This window comes from Eptesicus fuscus, chromosome 6, assembly GCF_027574615.1.
Source record: "Eptesicus fuscus isolate TK198812 chromosome 6, DD_ASM_mEF_20220401, whole genome shotgun sequence".
Taxonomy (NCBI): Eukaryota; Metazoa; Chordata; class Mammalia; order Chiroptera; family Vespertilionidae; genus Eptesicus; species Eptesicus fuscus.
Window position 1 is genome coordinate 19799106 of NC_072478.1, and position 15118 is coordinate 19814223.

The window sequence follows — 15118 nt, forward strand, 5'->3', positions numbered from 1 at the left end:
TCGACCCTCATTGGCCAGTGGTGCGGCCAATAGAAATCGGCCATCTGGGAACCCAGCGTTCCGAGGCACAGCCTAACGTGCTGAACTGAGGAAGGCCCAATGGAAAGTCAGAACCGTTGCTTCTAACCAATGAAAAGGCATGAGGGGCGGGCTAAGAGGTAGGGCCATGTTGGTTTGAAGGGCGGTCGTGTATAAAAACGCACGGCCAGCGGCAGCGCCTGTCCCTGCTGCAGAGCTGCTTTTGGAGAGGTGACTTAAAGGGCCCGCTTTGCGCCGCCGCCCCCTCGGCCCGCCATGCTGCTACCCGTGCCGCTGCTGCTCGGCCTTCTCGGCCTCGTCGCTGCCGAACCCGCCGTCTACTTCAAGGAGCAGTTTTTGGACGGAGGTAACGCCTGGCCCCGCCTCGAGGCCGCTCCGACTGCGCGACCGGCCCCCCAGCCCAGATCTGCGTTGTCGCCAGTAATTACTGCTGAGAGGGCCAACACGGTGGCCTCGGGGACTAGAGCCGCAGGCGATACTTCTTTTCCGCTTCCCTGGGGAGCATGGAGGGCGCAACGGCCTCCCGCGGCGGGAGTTGGGGTTCGTCCGAAGATATCTTAAGCTACAGGAGGTGTCAAACTGGAGGTTGGGGTCGGGCACTCGGGGGATTTCCTCCCTTGTCTGCAGCAGTTTGTCGATATGTTTGGGCGGCGGCGGAGGGGATTGGGGGGCGGGGAGGAATCAGCACAGCCACAGTGACCTGCCCCTCTGATACTGTAGACGGGTGGACCGACCGCTGGACCGAATCCAAACACAAGTCGGATTTTGGCAAATTCGTCCTCAGTGCCGGCAAGTTCTATGGTGACCTGGACAAGGATAAAGGTAAGAGCCTGGAGCTGGGTGCTGAGATTCAGGAGGACCTCCTGGAGGAAGCCCTAGTCACTGACGGCCAGGGCATCCCCAGGAGCAGGGCAGGCAGAGGAAGGGGAATGGCTGTCTGTAGCTTTGATTCTTAGGGTCCCTGGGGATTGGGGCCAGCTGTGACCTCACTACTGTCCTCTGCTAGGGCTGCAGACGAGCCAGGATGCCCGCTTTTACGCCTTGTCTGCCAGATTTGAGCCTTTCAGCAATAAGGACCAGACGTTGGTGGTGCAGTTTACTGTGAAACATGAGCAGAACATCGACTGCGGGGGCGGCTATGTGAAGCTATTTCCAGATACTTTGGACCAGACTGACATGCATGGAGACTCTGAATACAACATCATGTTTGGTGAGGGGCCCCGCCCTGTTGCTGACCTCTGATTAGAGGGAGACAGACCCATCCATGAGTTCCTTGTAGCCCATGAAAAGTAGTCCTGAGAGCCTAGGAAATACATTGTCAGACTTTCCTTTGAAGAGGAAACTGAGGGGGTATTCACAGCAGCAAATTGTTGCATTGTTATTGTTGATCTAAGGCTGTTAATTTGTGAGATCTTATGTAGGTGTTTTCCAGTTTTACAAGTGAGAATACTGAGTTCTAGAGAGTGATTTTTGGTGTGTTTTTAAAAAATGTGTATTTTATTGATTTTTTACAGAGAGGAAGGGAGAGGGATAGAGAGTTAGAAACATCCATCAGCTGCTTCCTGCACACCCCCCACTGGGGATGTGCTGGCAACCAAGGTACACGCCCTTGACCGGAATCGAACCTGGGAACCTTCAGTCCCCAGGCTGACGCTCTATCCACTGAGCCAAACTGGTTAGGGCGATTTTTTTTTTTTTTTTCAGTACTCCATTCATTGTCCCTTAGAGATAGTCAAGGTCTGAATATTTTGAGTCTTAATAAATCTGAGTTTAAGAGTCAAGCTTTCCTTTTTTTTTAACATATTTTATTGATTTTTTACAGAGAGAAAGGGAGAGGGATAGAGAGCTAGAAACATCGATGAAAGAGAAACATTGATCAGCTGCCTCCTGCACACCCCCTACTGGGGATGTGCCCGCAACCAATGTACATGCCCTTGACCGGAATCGAACCTGGGACCTTTCAGTCCGAAGACCGACGCTCTATCCACTGAGCCAAACCGGTTTCGGCAAGCTTTCCTTTCGTAAAGAGGGGTGGGAGGCCTGGCAATGGTGGGCCACCTCTGACCCTTAACTGGACCTGCTTCTCACCTAGGCCCTGACATCTGTGGCCCTGGGACCAAGAAGGTTCACGTTATCTTCAACTACAAGGGCAAGAACGTGCTCATCAACAAGGACATCCGTTGCAAGGTGTGCCTGGGGGTGGTGTCAAATGGCTGCCTGGGGTAGGCTCAGAGGCCAGTCCAGTGGGCAGGGCCACTCATCTCCTGCCTTCTTCAGGATGATGAATTCACACACCTGTATACACTGATCGTACGGCCCGATAACACCTACGAGGTGAAAATTGACAATAGCCAGGTGGAGTCTGGCTCTCTGGAGGATGATTGGGACTTCCTGCCACCCAAGAAGATAAAGGATCCTGATGCTTCAAAGCCTGAAGACTGGGATGAGCGGGCCAAGATTGATGACCCTACAGACTCCAAACCTGAGGTTGGTGCTTGGGCAGGGGCTTCCCACCATGGAGGGGTGGTGGAGAGCTGGGATGGCTTTGACCTCCTCGTGTACTCTTAGGACTGGGACAAGCCCGAGCACATCCCTGACCCCGATGCTAAGAAGCCTGAGGACTGGGATGAAGAGATGGATGGAGAGTGGGAACCACCGGTGATTCAGAACCCAGAATACAAGGTGGTCTTTTTCTTTTTTCCCCTATGTTTCTGATCTGGGCACTACCGGGGGCACTTGCTGCCCTCGTCAGTGAATCAAGACCAGCAGATTCTCTCCGAGAACTCTAGCACACCAGGATAATAACTGTCAAGATGTGACTCTATAGTCTCGGGACAAGGTGGTCTTGGGGGGCTCCAAGCAGAGCGGGTACATAGTGGGGAGCACACTGACTTCCACTCACCTTCCAGTTTCCTTCTCCTTCCGCAGGGCGAGTGGAAGCCCCGGCAGATTGACAACCCAGATTACAAGGGCACTTGGATTCATCCAGAGATCGACAACCCCGAGTATTCTCCTGATAGCACTATCTATGCTTATGAAAACTTCGCCGTTCTGGGCCTAGACCTTTGGCAGGTGCGATACGGAGGGAACAGGAGGATCCCTAGGGGACCTCAAGTGCTCAGAATTACCCAGGAGGAAAGGGACAAGGGTGGGATTCATTCCTAGGCAGGTATGAGCCTAAAAGGGTGCTTTTTCTGAAGAATTTCCTGGTTTATATCACAGGACCTCCCCCTCCCCCCTCCCACACACAAACCTCTTTGAGGTTCTGTATACTCTGTGCTAGGCACTTCTTGAAGAAACTTTATCTAAACCAACTCATTAACTGCTCCAATGACCTAAAAAGTGGTTAGATAGTCACATTAAAAAATAAGCTTCAGAGGGACCACATTTTTTCTTTTTGTTCAGTGATGTACTCCTGTGCCTAGAACCTGACACATGGTAGGTACTAGAAAAATATATGCAAAAGGGGGTGAGACCCCATTATATAGATGAAGATACTAAAATGCGGAGAATTCACCAGTCCAAGGTCATATAGGTTTTGAACCCAGTCAGCTTGTTGTTTTTTTTAATCACAATGTTAGGCTGTGGCAGTGTGCAGTGGTTATGGAAGCTGAGGCCAGGGCCACGGAGTGTCCCCACTCTGACCATCCTTCCATCCATCATCCTTCTCCCCAGGTCAAGTCTGGTACCATCTTTGACAACTTCCTCATCACCAATGATGAAGCATATGCCGAAGAGTTTGGCAACGAGACGTGGGGAGTCACAAAGGTGGGACAAGTGTCCACTCCTGGGTTGAGGGGTGGACAGGGCAGGGAGGTGGGGGGCCAGGCCTTGAGTTTGTGGTCTGTGTGCAGGCAGCAGAAAAGCAAATGAAGGACAAGCAGGATGAGGAGCAGAGACTGAAGGAGGAGGAGGAGGACAAGAAGCGCAAGGAGGAGGAGGAGGCAGACAAAGACGACGATGAGGACAAAGATGAAGATGAGGAGGACGAAGATGATAAGGATGAGGATGAGGATGAAGATGCTGCTGCTGGCCAGGCCAAGGATGAGCTGTAGGGGCCACACCATCGCTTCCAGGGCTGGACTGAGGCCTGAGCGCTCCCGTCACAGAGCTGGCCGCGCCAAATAATGTCTCTATGAGACTGGAGAACTTTCCTTTTTTCCAGGCGGGTTCCAATTTGGGGTAGATTTTGGTATTGTTCCCGCCCTCCCCCTTTTTTTTATTGGTGTTTTGTCTCTGATTCTCTGTCGGCCCCCATCTTTTTTGACATCTTTGCCTTCTGTCCCCTTCTCCCCTTTAGATCCCTTAGTTCCCCTTCCAACCTTGGGGCATGTGGGGTGTGGAGTAGCCCCAGGCCCAAGATTTCATCTGTTCTCCTTCCTGGAGCCCAGAGGGGGGCAGGAGAAGAGGATGGATCCCTCAGCCCCCCAGCACTGAGGAAGATTTGGGCTCCTAGGGCTTGAGCTCTGATACCCCCACCAGCTCCCTTTCTTCCCTGCCTCCATTACTGGGCCACTTGGTGGGGCAGTGGGTTCCAGCTCAGCTCACACTGAGAATGTAAGAACTACAAAGTTTCTATTAAATTAAGTTTTGTGTCTTCCTCCTGTGTCTCCTTCCGGGAGAAGACAGACATCGGGGAACTGAAGGGTGGCCTTTTCTTAGTGGGTGACTTCAATAAGGTTAGTTTTTCAGCCACTAAAACAGCAGAATGTCCCATAAAGTTACAAGGGTCTTTGTTTAGCCCCACAAAGTAGTTGGGAAAGGAGCACTGGGAGAAGGGGGACTAAGGGCCATTACAAATACTGCAGGTATTAACTCACAACTCACTGAGTCCTTGCACCAAACTGGTGAGTTTTTATTCTAGTACCAATTCAGTTTGATGAGGAGACTGGTACAGAATATAAGAGGTGGGGTAGGGATTTAAACCCACACCTTACCCACTACCTTATACCATCTATATTAACAACTTTATGTACTTTTTACCTATCATGGAGCAAGACTACATAGAGCAATTAGATAGTGATAAAAGTTATTCCTGTTACAATCACAGTTCAGGGGAGGTATTCAGTGGGCAAGCTTGGGTTTAAACTTCTTGAAGGGAGAGATGGCCCCAAGGGAGGGTGCAGAGGTTGAATTGATGCAGAGATGGTGACAGGAGGGTCTGGGCTCCTGAGGCTGGCCTTGGCCTGCTGTGTTGGGGTTCACAAGGCTGCTACTGAAGACCTGGCCTGCTTTGTGGAAGCTTCTAGGCTCAGGTTGCGTAGTAAAGGGAGAAGCTGCAGGACCCGGTTACAGTCGGGCAGTGAGTAAGGTTGGGTGACTGCCTGGTTCCAGGCTTGGATGGGGACCGTGAGAAGAGCAGGTTCAAAGGGAAGTAATAAACTGGGAGATAAACCCAGCCTCACTTCCATCCAGTCCCCCAAAACACCCAACCCTTCATCTTTGTTCTTTGGGTTGGCCTCCAAGTTTCCTTCCTGTGCCCTGGGACTGAGCCCCAGTCCTTTGGGAAGCCTCCAGGATTGGTATGTCCAGGGCAAGTTTATGGAGAGACTTATGTATTCAGTGTAGGGGGCCTTGAAAATTATCTTCCTTAAATACTTTTGGAGTCAGGCTTGAGATAGTGGGGTGGGCAAAGTAGTTGGGAAAGGAGCAGCAGACGTGGGAGACCCAAAAACTTGAAAGTGAGGGGCATTACAAAAAATTCAGCTCTCAGGAATGAATGAGTGAGGCCACAAAATGGCTCTGCTTTCACAGCCAAATGCATTTTTTTTTTTAAATTTTCACTTGTTTAATTGGTGACCTTTCCTGTCTTAAGTTACACTTTCAGGGCCCTACAGGGTTCCTGTCAGGGTGGCCAAACCAGAATAAAACTAAATTGGAAAGTGCAAAAATGATGAAGACTATCAATGGAGAAATACAAGTATCTATAAACAAGTTCATGAACATTTTTGTTCAATGTCATAAACTCAAGGGTGAAAGTAGGGACGCTGGAGCCATTTTGTGGCTGAATGACGTCACTGCTAACGGTCATGGCGTCACTCGCACGAAGCCACGTGACAAGCCTGCTCGCTTAGCCGAGAACATCCATCTCCAGCAGCGCAGAATTAGTGTGCGCATGCCTGGCCGAGGGGGCCTCTCATACGCATGCCCAAGAAAGCCCAAGGTGGGAAGGAGGGCGGGGGAGATGGGAAGGGGAAGAGAGCGCGCGCGCGCGGGTCACGTGCTCTGATTGTCGGCGCGCGCAGCACCTGCCCCGGAAGCGGTCGGCAAGCGGTGCGGCTGGGCACTAAGATGGCGGCGGCGTGAGTTGCATGTTGTGTGAGGGTCCCGGGGCCGCCGCGTCGCTCGGGCCCCGCCATGGCCGTCACCATCACGCTCAAGACGCTGCAGCAGCAGACTTTTAAGATCCGCATGGAGCCTGACGAGACGGTGCGAGCCAGGCTAGAGCCTGGGATGGGAGTGACGGGTTCAGAGGGTGGTATGGGGGCGGGGAGGCAGAGATCCCGGCGGGAGGGCAGGGAGGATGGCGCGGTCCGGGCCCGGTTCACTCATCCTAACCTGCTTGACTTTCCCGGAACATTCTGTCCTCCTTCCCCTAATGGTCTTCCGCCAACCCCTGGTGGCTGGGGCGGCGCTCACAGTCCGGTCTCCGGACCAGGCTCCACCCCCGGGGCGCCTGCCAGACCCCGGGTCTAATGTCAGCGCTCTCGCGGGGCGCGGGAGACTGGCTCGGATGCCCGGCTGGGCTGCGCTCCCCGAGACGGGGGCTCTTGAGTTCTCAGCTTTGCAGGCGTCTCCTCGGGACGTTGGTGGCCGAATCTGGGAGTTGCGGCCAGTAGATGCCCACTGATGACGGCAACGATGATGATAATGATTATAAGTGGTCTGAGTTTCAGTGGTCCTTGTTTGTTAGCCGTTTGTTCTTTGCTTGTCGCTGAGTTTTTACTGTTATCATCTTACTAAATCTGCAAAACAGGCCTGTCATTGGGGACTCTTGACTCCTCACTTTACAGATCCAGAAACTTAGAGTAAAGGAACTTGGCCATAGTCTCATACAGCGAGTAATGGCAGAGTTAGGTAGGATTCAAATTCGATTCTGCCTTATGTCAGAGCCCACAGTCTAAGCATTATTCTGATTATTTAGCTGAAAAGGGAATTTAGGACCCAACAAACATGGACTGTTTATGTATTTGGCACTTTTTGCACAACTACCCCATGAAGGAGACAATGACATCCACTTTTTGCAGAAAAGGAAACACACAGATTTTTTTTTTTTTACCTGTTCAACTCTTTGACTTTGGAAGAAATTACTTAATCTCTCTGTGCCTCCATATAATTATTGTGAGGCTCTAAAAATGTGGCACATATACATTTATGATAGCCCTATTAACTTATGCTCTAAGTGAGAACTGAGCGCTGTCTGCAGTGTGGAATGAGGAACCCTCTTAACTCCCCAAATTGTTTTGTTTTTCACCACACTTTTCATCATCTAAAATACATACTTGTTTTTTCCTCTTCCCCACATGAGTGTCATCTCTATGAGAACAGGGACTTGTGTTTTGTTTCCTGCTGTGTCTTCAGTATCTGAAACAGCACCTGGCACATTATAAGTGTTCTGTAAATACTCTGTTGGGGTGATCAAATAACTCAAATCTAACATGCTTGACTATGAAGCTTAGCTTCTTTGTCATCAAGGCTTTCAGCCTCGTCTCCCCAAGCTAGAAGAGAAGAGAGAATCTTGCGATTTGCAATGACTGCATCCCTTCCTACAGGTGAAGGTGCTAAAGGAGAAGATAGAAGCTGAAAAGGGTCGTGATGCCTTTCCTGTGGCTGGACAGAAACTCATCTATGCTGGCAAGATCCTGAGTGATGATGTCCCCATCAGGGACTATCGCATAGATGAGAAGAACTTCGTGGTTGTCATGGTGACCAAGGTGGGTGAAATATGCTGGTTGTGAGGATTACATGGATTAGCTGGGGAGCCGGCTAGAGCCTGTGTGCCCATGAGAGATTAGCTGTGAATAGGGTGGGGCCTGGATGTGGCTGGATGTTGAGGCTTGATAGGGTTACTGATGCCTGCTCCCTTTTTCTGGGTATGACAGGCCAAAAACAGCTCAGGCACCTCAGTACCCCCAGAGGCCTCATCCACTGCTGCCCCTGAGTCCTCTACATCCTTCCCGCTGGGCCCTGCCTCAGGCATGTCCCATACCCCACCTACCGTCAGAGAGGACAGGAGTCCTTCGGAGGAATCAGTCCCCACGGCATCCCCGGAGTCTGTGTCAGGGTAAGGCAGGGAGCAGCAGCCCCAATTTGGGCCCTGTCCTCCCAGCACATTCCATTGCCCACATATGTGGTCTTACCCACACAGGGGGAGGGCAGACCTCCAGAAGCCAGGGTCCGATTTCTCTCTCTTGAATTTGCAGCTCTGTTCCTTCTTCAGGTAGCAGCGGGAGAGAGGAAGACGCAGCCTCCACGCTAGGTGGGTGGGCAGTCCCTGGGGGCAGAAGTGACTGGGTATTCCAGCCATCAGTTGGGTCTTGTGTGGGTTCTGTAGGGTCTGGGAGCTCTCCTTCCCTTTCTCTGGTGACCCAGACCTCACTGCTCCCTCCACAGTGACTGGCTCTGAATACGAGACGATGCTGACGGAGATCATGTCCATGGGCTATGAGCGGGAACGGGTCGTGGCCGCCCTGAGAGCCAGCTACAACAACCCCCACCGAGCCGTGGAGTATCTACTCACGGTGAGGTGGGGGTACAGCCTCCTGGGGAGGCTTCTACGGAGTACATGGGCTTCAGTACCTTGATGGGTGGTCAGGGAGGCAAAACCTGCCCCCAAAAGCCTTTGGGTTGTGATTCCAGCCAGGAAAGGCTTTCTACAAAAGGCTGGACATGAGTGGATGGGTGGGTCTCACCTGTCTCCTGCCAGGGCTGAGTGTGCAGGAGGGAGGCAGCGGGTGTTCTGTGCTTTAGAACTAAATAGGACCCCTGACAGGGAATTCCTGGGAGTCCCGAGCCAGAACATGGTTCTGTCCAGGAGAGCCAAGTGTCTGAGCAGTCGGCCACAGAACCAGGTGAGTGACTTGGGAGGTGTGCATGTGGGGTGTCTGCTGTCAAGGCATCAGACTTCTCCCTCCCCAACCCCCATGCTTCTGGGAGCCCAGCCTGGGGTCTGACTACATGCCTCTCTCCTGCCAGCCGGAGAGAACCCCCTGGAGTTCCTGCGGGACCAGCCCCAGTTCCAGAATATGCGGCAGGTGATTCAGCAGAACCCAGCGCTGCTGCCTGCCCTGCTTCAGCAGCTGGGCCAGGAAAACCCACAGCTTCTGCAGGTGCGGCCCTGGGGGCTCAGAGGGAGCCAGTGTGGCCAGCACCTCTCCTCCCTGTGAGAACCAAAGCCCGAAAGAATGAGCCTGGTCCAGTACCTTTGTAGGCATTCCTCTCTGTACTTGGAAGATTGGACTAACAGCAGTCCCCTGGTGCTCCCTTTGACCTATGTTTTATATAATCCCCCCAATCACCATGTGAGGGTGTGGGTACTGTCATCATTGCCCTTATGGAAGAAGACCCCAGAGGCTTAGAGCAGCGGGCAGCTGGTGGAGTGTCTGCCTCCAGCTTCTGGCTAATGTGCTCTGTCTTCTGGGTCTTGTGACTCTGACTGTGTCTCAGCTGCACATACAGCTGGTGCTTCATACATGTCATGCCAGTAGGGTTTCATTGCAGCACCCAGGACCACTGCCCTAGTTGGCTCTGGGTCCTCCATGAATGCCTGCCTCTCCCAGTTCAGGACCAGTCGTCTGCTGCTTCTCTCCCCACTTCTGTCTCTCATGCTGGTTCCTCCTGGTCACCTCCTCCAGCTGCTGGAGAGCCCAGGCTGCACACCTATTCTTATCTGCACTCAGTCCTCCCCATGCATCCTCCTGGGGCCTTCGGTCTGTGGTGACCCCCAAATCTGTGTAATCAGGCCAGACCTCTGGATGCCATACTTTTCCATGGCTGACTTAATGCCTCCATGAAAGTGCTTTCCAGATGTCTTAAGTTTTCAGAACAGACCCTCTTCCCATCCCTTTCTGTCCCCACACGGACCAGCCTGGTGGGGTTGTCTATCACCTGGCGTGTCTGCTCTACTTCCAGAACATCTGTCAGTCCAGCCTTGCACTCTAGCTCTGTGGCTGATACTTCACCTCCCGCCTGGTGGCCAGGCCTGTTTCTGCACAGCCCTCACAGCCCATTCTCCATTAGGAGCCAGAGTCTTGAAAAAGCACTTTCTTCATTCAAGTGAAAATTGTCATAAGTACATAAAAGTTGACAGTTTTATCAGAACCCCCAGATAGGCAACATCCAGATGAATTAATGTTGTTTTCTTTTAAATTAATGTTTTTAAAAGGTACACAGATTTACCCATCACCACCGTGGTGTCCCATTATACTAGAAGGCCATAGAAGAAAGCAGGTCTGGTCCCTGCTTTCCTCTCTAATCTCATTTTCTGTTCTTCCCTCTCTTCTTTCTTGTTTACTTTGTTTAGCCAAATGGACCTCGTTTCTGGGACTTGTCAAATGCATCCCCACCCTTTGGCCTTTGCAACATGTTCTACCTGGAGGAAACTTCCTTCTCTCCTGGCCTAAAATGTCTTTCCTAGCCCAGTGTCTGCCCTACTGTATGCCAAGCCCAATATTTACATTGTAAATAATTATCCATTTATTTGCTTGTTTATGGCCTATCCCACCACCCTGGAACATCAGCTCCACCAGGGCAGGGTCTGTTCACCACTGTTGCTATTTGGCTAGAATAGGGACCTTCAACATACTTTACTAAAGTGAGTGAAAAACAAAGGTTATGATAATACACTTGGGGAGGTGGGCCAACGGCCTTGGGTCATCATCCCCTGCCCTCTGTCACTCACAGCAAATCAGCCGGCACCAGGAGCAGTTCATCCAGATGCTGAACGAGCCCCCTGGGGAGCTGGCGGACATCTCTGACATTGAGGGTGAGGTGGGTGCCATAGGCGAGGAGGCCCCACAGATGAACTACATCCAGGTGACGCCACAGGAGAAGGAAGCTATAGAGAGGGTAAGAGGCTTGGCTGAGGGGCAGCCCTACTGGTGGGCAGGTCCCCTCAACCCCTGCTCATACCTGCCCATCTTCCCACAGTTGAAGGCCTTGGGCTTCCCAGAGAGCCTGGTGATCCAGGCCTACTTCGCTTGTGAAAAAAATGAGAACTTGGCTGCCAACTTCCTCCTGAGTCAGAACTTTGATGATGAGTGATGCCAGGAAGCCAGGCTGCCTACTGCCCCACCCTACCCCCAAATCTACAAACGTTTTATAAAAGAAAAAAATATATATATATTCATGTTTATTTAAGAAGTGGAAAAAAGTAAAAAAATCTTTAAAAAACACACACAACAACCCAACTTCCCAGCCTCCTGAAATGGCTCCTACTCCCATCTTAGCCTGAGACGACCTGGGCTAGACAGCTGTCCCCCCATCCCCTGCCTTAGCTCAGCCTGCTCCTGCTCCAAGGAGCTGGCAGGACTGGGGGTGACAGATGGGCCCCTCTTGGCCTCTGTCCCAGCTCTCTGCAGCCAGATGGAGAAGCGGCTGCTTGCTTCCCCATCCCCCGAAGAGCCCCTAAGACCACCTCACCCTGGAAGGGTGAGGGGAAGCTGGAGCCCCAAACTTTGATCCTCTGTTGGAATGGCCCAAATCTTCCCATCTGGGGTGAGCACATTCTGGCCTTGGCCTCCAGCCTGCATCACTTCAGTGGGAGGAAGCGGCCAGGCTTCTGTCTGGGGAAGGGGTAACGTCAGAGCTGCTCTGGAGGTCAAGGCCACCCCAGAACAGAACCCTGTCTCTGCTAAAGGTTTTGAAGTGAATAAAGTTTTAAAAGCCCATCTGTGGTCTGTGCCTGCTGGGGCTTCCCACTCCAGCTTGTCTGGCTCTGGGGGTTAGTTGGGCACAGGCAATTTGGGAATGCCAAGAAGGGACAGAGGCCTGTCAGCCTGTGCAGATTGGGGCTCCCAGTGTATCCTCCCTCAGAAGCTGTCTCATTCCCTGCAGTGGGCCCTGGTCCCATCTTGGTCTTGAAAGGGCTTGTTTCTTCCTACTTCCACCCCCCATCATCACCAGTCTGTTTTGGCTAAACTCCCCCTCCTGGTAATTACTGGAGATTAATGTTGGTAAACAGAAGCCTTCTCCTCTGCCATCTGCTCCTACATTATTTCCTCATTGCATCCTCTGTTCTCCTGAAACATGGTCTAGAGTCCCCCAGTGAGCAGCGCCAGGGAAGGATGAGGGATTCCCTGGCCTCAGATATCGAGGAGTTCATTGAGAGAGGACACAGCTCTCCAGGAGTAAGGCTGCTGGGCAGCAGGTTTTATTGAGAAAGAAAAGCTCAGGAGCTGGGTGCCATGGAGGCTGCTGGGTCCTGGTCTGCAGTGGCAGCCATTGCAGCAGTTCTTGCCTCCTTCTTCTGTCTTTGTTTTTCCTCCTTGAGGCGTTTGCGCTGCTGCTTCTCCAGGTCCTGCAGCAGCTCTTGGAAACGGGTACTCCTTGGGTCCACGTCGTAGCCCAGGCGCTCCTGGGCTTCAGCCTGCAGCCGGGCTCGCCGCTCCTTGTCTGCCTTCTCCTTCTCCCTGCGCTCCTGCTGCTGCCGCCGCCAGTTCTCAATCATCTGTGGCATCTTGGCCATTCTCTCTGCAATGAGCTGCTCCCTGTAGGGGAAGGAGGGTGGGAGGTGAGGAAATTGACACCGAACCAGAGAAGCACACATCTACCCATATCCCACCCTCCAGTCTGCCCACATCTTGCTTCCCAACTCCTCCATGGAGTTGAAAAACTGGGAAGATTTATCTTGGCCATTATCTAGTGAATAGGCAGTATCTACTAATTTATGTATGACCTAGAGAGCATGAGAGGGCCAAGCCCCAATAACCCCCAGGAGCAGACCCCAAATTAACATTTCACCGAACTATCTTGTGAGCCATCTGTGTCACACCATGCCGGGCCATTCACAAGGACATCACTGACCACCTACTGTAAGCCAGGCCCAGTTCTAGGCAAAGAGTAAAGACAAGAAATGGATTGGACCTTTCCATCCAATCCTGAGTGTGTAGGTTCCAGTTACAGCCCCATTTTAAGGATTAGAAATGTGAGGTAGGAAGAACTAAAGCCTCATGATGGTTATTTAGCTGGGGTGGGGCAGAGATAGGAGAGAGGTTCCCATCCTATACCCATTGTTCACTGCCGGGGTGACTGAACTGGTGACTCCATCTCCCAGGCCTCAGTTTCCTCATTTCTAAAACGAGGGTGGTCTCCCTTTCCTCTTAGAGCTGTTGTGCAAATAACATTAAACACTGAGAACACAAATGGCCTGCTCCACCTTGCCTGCTTTGGCTGGCTCCTCACTCCAGAAAGTGGCGCAACCCTCATGCCCCTGGTCTTGCCTCCATACTTTGGTTAAGTCTAATCCTTTAGACCTACTTACGAATCCGACCTTTGCTCTTGATTCCAGACTCATCACTTTCCAATGACGGCCTGGCTGTTTCTGAAAGTACGTTCCTACCTCAGGGCCTTAGCTGTTCCCTCTACCCAGAACATTTCCTTGTGTGGTCATTCAGGTCTTTGCTTAAACATCAGGTCTAAGTCCCAAACCAAAGCTGCCCTCCGACTGCACTCAACACCAAATTTTATCTTCCTAATAGCTCTGTTGCCATCTGAAATGTTTTGTTCCCTGCTGTGTCGCCCTCCGCACCTGGGACAGGCCTTGCACACAGTAGGCGCCTTAACAGTTACTCAGAAGTCTGCTTTGCAGCACGTAAATCTACAGCAACACAAGCCCCGCGATAAGGGCCCTTTGGGGTACAATTCACGCTTTGGGCCGCGAAGGGCGCGACCCCCTGCCCCGCACGCACGTACGCACCTGGCCTTACGCTTCTGCTCCTCGGCCAGCTGCCGCACCCGCAATGACTCTTGCATGGCCGCCAGGCTCGGGTACCACTCGCTCTCCTCAGCCTCCAGCTCGCGCAGCTGTTCCTGCGACGGCCACAGAGAACCGGGGTCCACCCCGGAGGCTGCGCCGTGCCGCGCGAACTGCTTGGCCGCGTAGCGCGGCCCCAGCTGCCATGGCGGGGTCAGTAGATCATCCGGATCTGGCCACCAGGGCCCAGGCGAGCGGCGCGGGGGCGGGGGCGCCCGGTAGGTACGGAAGCCTGGGCCCAGTGTTGTCGCCAGCCCGAGCAGGCTGCGAGAACGCCGCACGGGCGCCGCCATCTTGGCTGTGTGGGGTCCTCGCTGGCGGCGGGCTGGCCACAGTGCTGCCTGAGCGCAAGATCACAGGGGTCCTGATGGAAGGAGTGTTGTTTGTTCAGGGCAGTGGGAAGAAGAGGTGTAAAAATTTTTTATACATCTTCAAATCTAATTTTAAATGCTATTTTAGCAATTACTTATTAAGATGGTAATTAAATTTTATATATTTAAAATAGAACTTAAATTATTTCCACAGAAGTAATTTTTATTACTATTTGTGTAATATTTTAAAATATGTTTTTATTTCAGAGGAAGGATAGGGAGAGAGAGATAGAAACATCAATGATGAGAGAGAGAAAATCACTGATTGATTGGCTGCCTCCTGCATGCCCCCCCTCCCGCTCCCCACACGCTGGAGATGGAGCTGCAACCTGGCATGTGCCCTGACTGGGAATCCAATGGTGACCTGGTTCACAGGTCAAGGCTCAAATACTGAGCAACACCAGTTGGGCTGGAGACATTTTGGTAATAGCAGTTAAGACTGGTGTGAGGTGGTCTGTGCACTCTCCAGTGCTGTGCATTCAGTGAATCCCAAGGAACAGCCCAGGGAACCAAGGAATCTGGAAGACCTCTTCCAGAACCATGGTTTGTTTGTTTCTTTTTATTTATTTATAGGCTCGTTTTATTTTTAAAAAATCTTTATTGTTGAAAGTATTACATATGTCCCTTTTCCCCCTCTATTGACCCCCTCCAGCCCACCTCCACCCCCCAACCCCCACCTCAGGCCTTCACCACCCTATTGTCTATGTCCATGGTAAAGGTTCATTTAAAAAATATA

The 15118-nt window shown here is 52.0% G+C and overlaps 3 protein-coding genes and 1 non-coding gene across 4 annotated transcripts; 2 read left to right on the top strand and 2 right to left on the bottom strand.

The window, feature by feature from the left end:
- The first annotated feature begins 210 nt into the window (after positions 1-210).
- Positions 211-4639, top strand: CALR (calreticulin). Its single transcript, XM_008157929.3, has 9 exons — positions 211-385; positions 760-861; positions 1046-1249; positions 2132-2226; positions 2317-2526; positions 2608-2721; positions 2968-3111; positions 3715-3807; positions 3894-4639. Exons 1-9 carry the CDS (start codon positions 295-297, stop codon positions 4092-4094), a joined length of 1254 nt encoding a protein of 417 aa, XP_008156151.1. The 5' UTR covers positions 211-294; the 3' UTR covers positions 4095-4639.
- On the bottom strand, positions 2743-2873 carry LOC114228475 (small nucleolar RNA SNORA3/SNORA45 family). The gene has a single exon (XR_003614616.2). It is a non-coding gene; the product is annotated as a small nucleolar RNA SNORA3/SNORA45 family (small nucleolar RNA).
- Positions 4640-6276: 1637 nt separating the features above from the next.
- On the top strand, positions 6277-11927 carry RAD23A (RAD23 homolog A, nucleotide excision repair protein). The gene is made up of 9 exons (XM_008157927.3): positions 6277-6468; positions 7812-7973; positions 8142-8323; positions 8463-8518; positions 8653-8780; positions 9032-9110; positions 9235-9368; positions 10942-11106; positions 11188-11927. Exons 1-9 carry the CDS (start codon positions 6397-6399, stop codon positions 11299-11301), a joined length of 1092 nt encoding a protein of 363 aa, XP_008156149.2. The 5' UTR covers positions 6277-6396; the 3' UTR covers positions 11302-11927.
- A 452-nt stretch (positions 11928-12379) lies between these two features.
- On the bottom strand, positions 12380-14330 carry GADD45GIP1 (GADD45G interacting protein 1). Its single transcript, XM_008157926.3, has 2 exons — positions 13955-14330; positions 12380-12746 (listed from the first exon to the last, which is right to left on the bottom strand). Exons 1-2 carry the CDS (start codon positions 14302-14304, stop codon positions 12428-12430), a joined length of 669 nt encoding a protein of 222 aa, XP_008156148.1. The 5' UTR covers positions 14305-14330; the 3' UTR covers positions 12380-12427.
- Between the last annotated feature and the right edge of the window lie 788 nt (positions 14331-15118).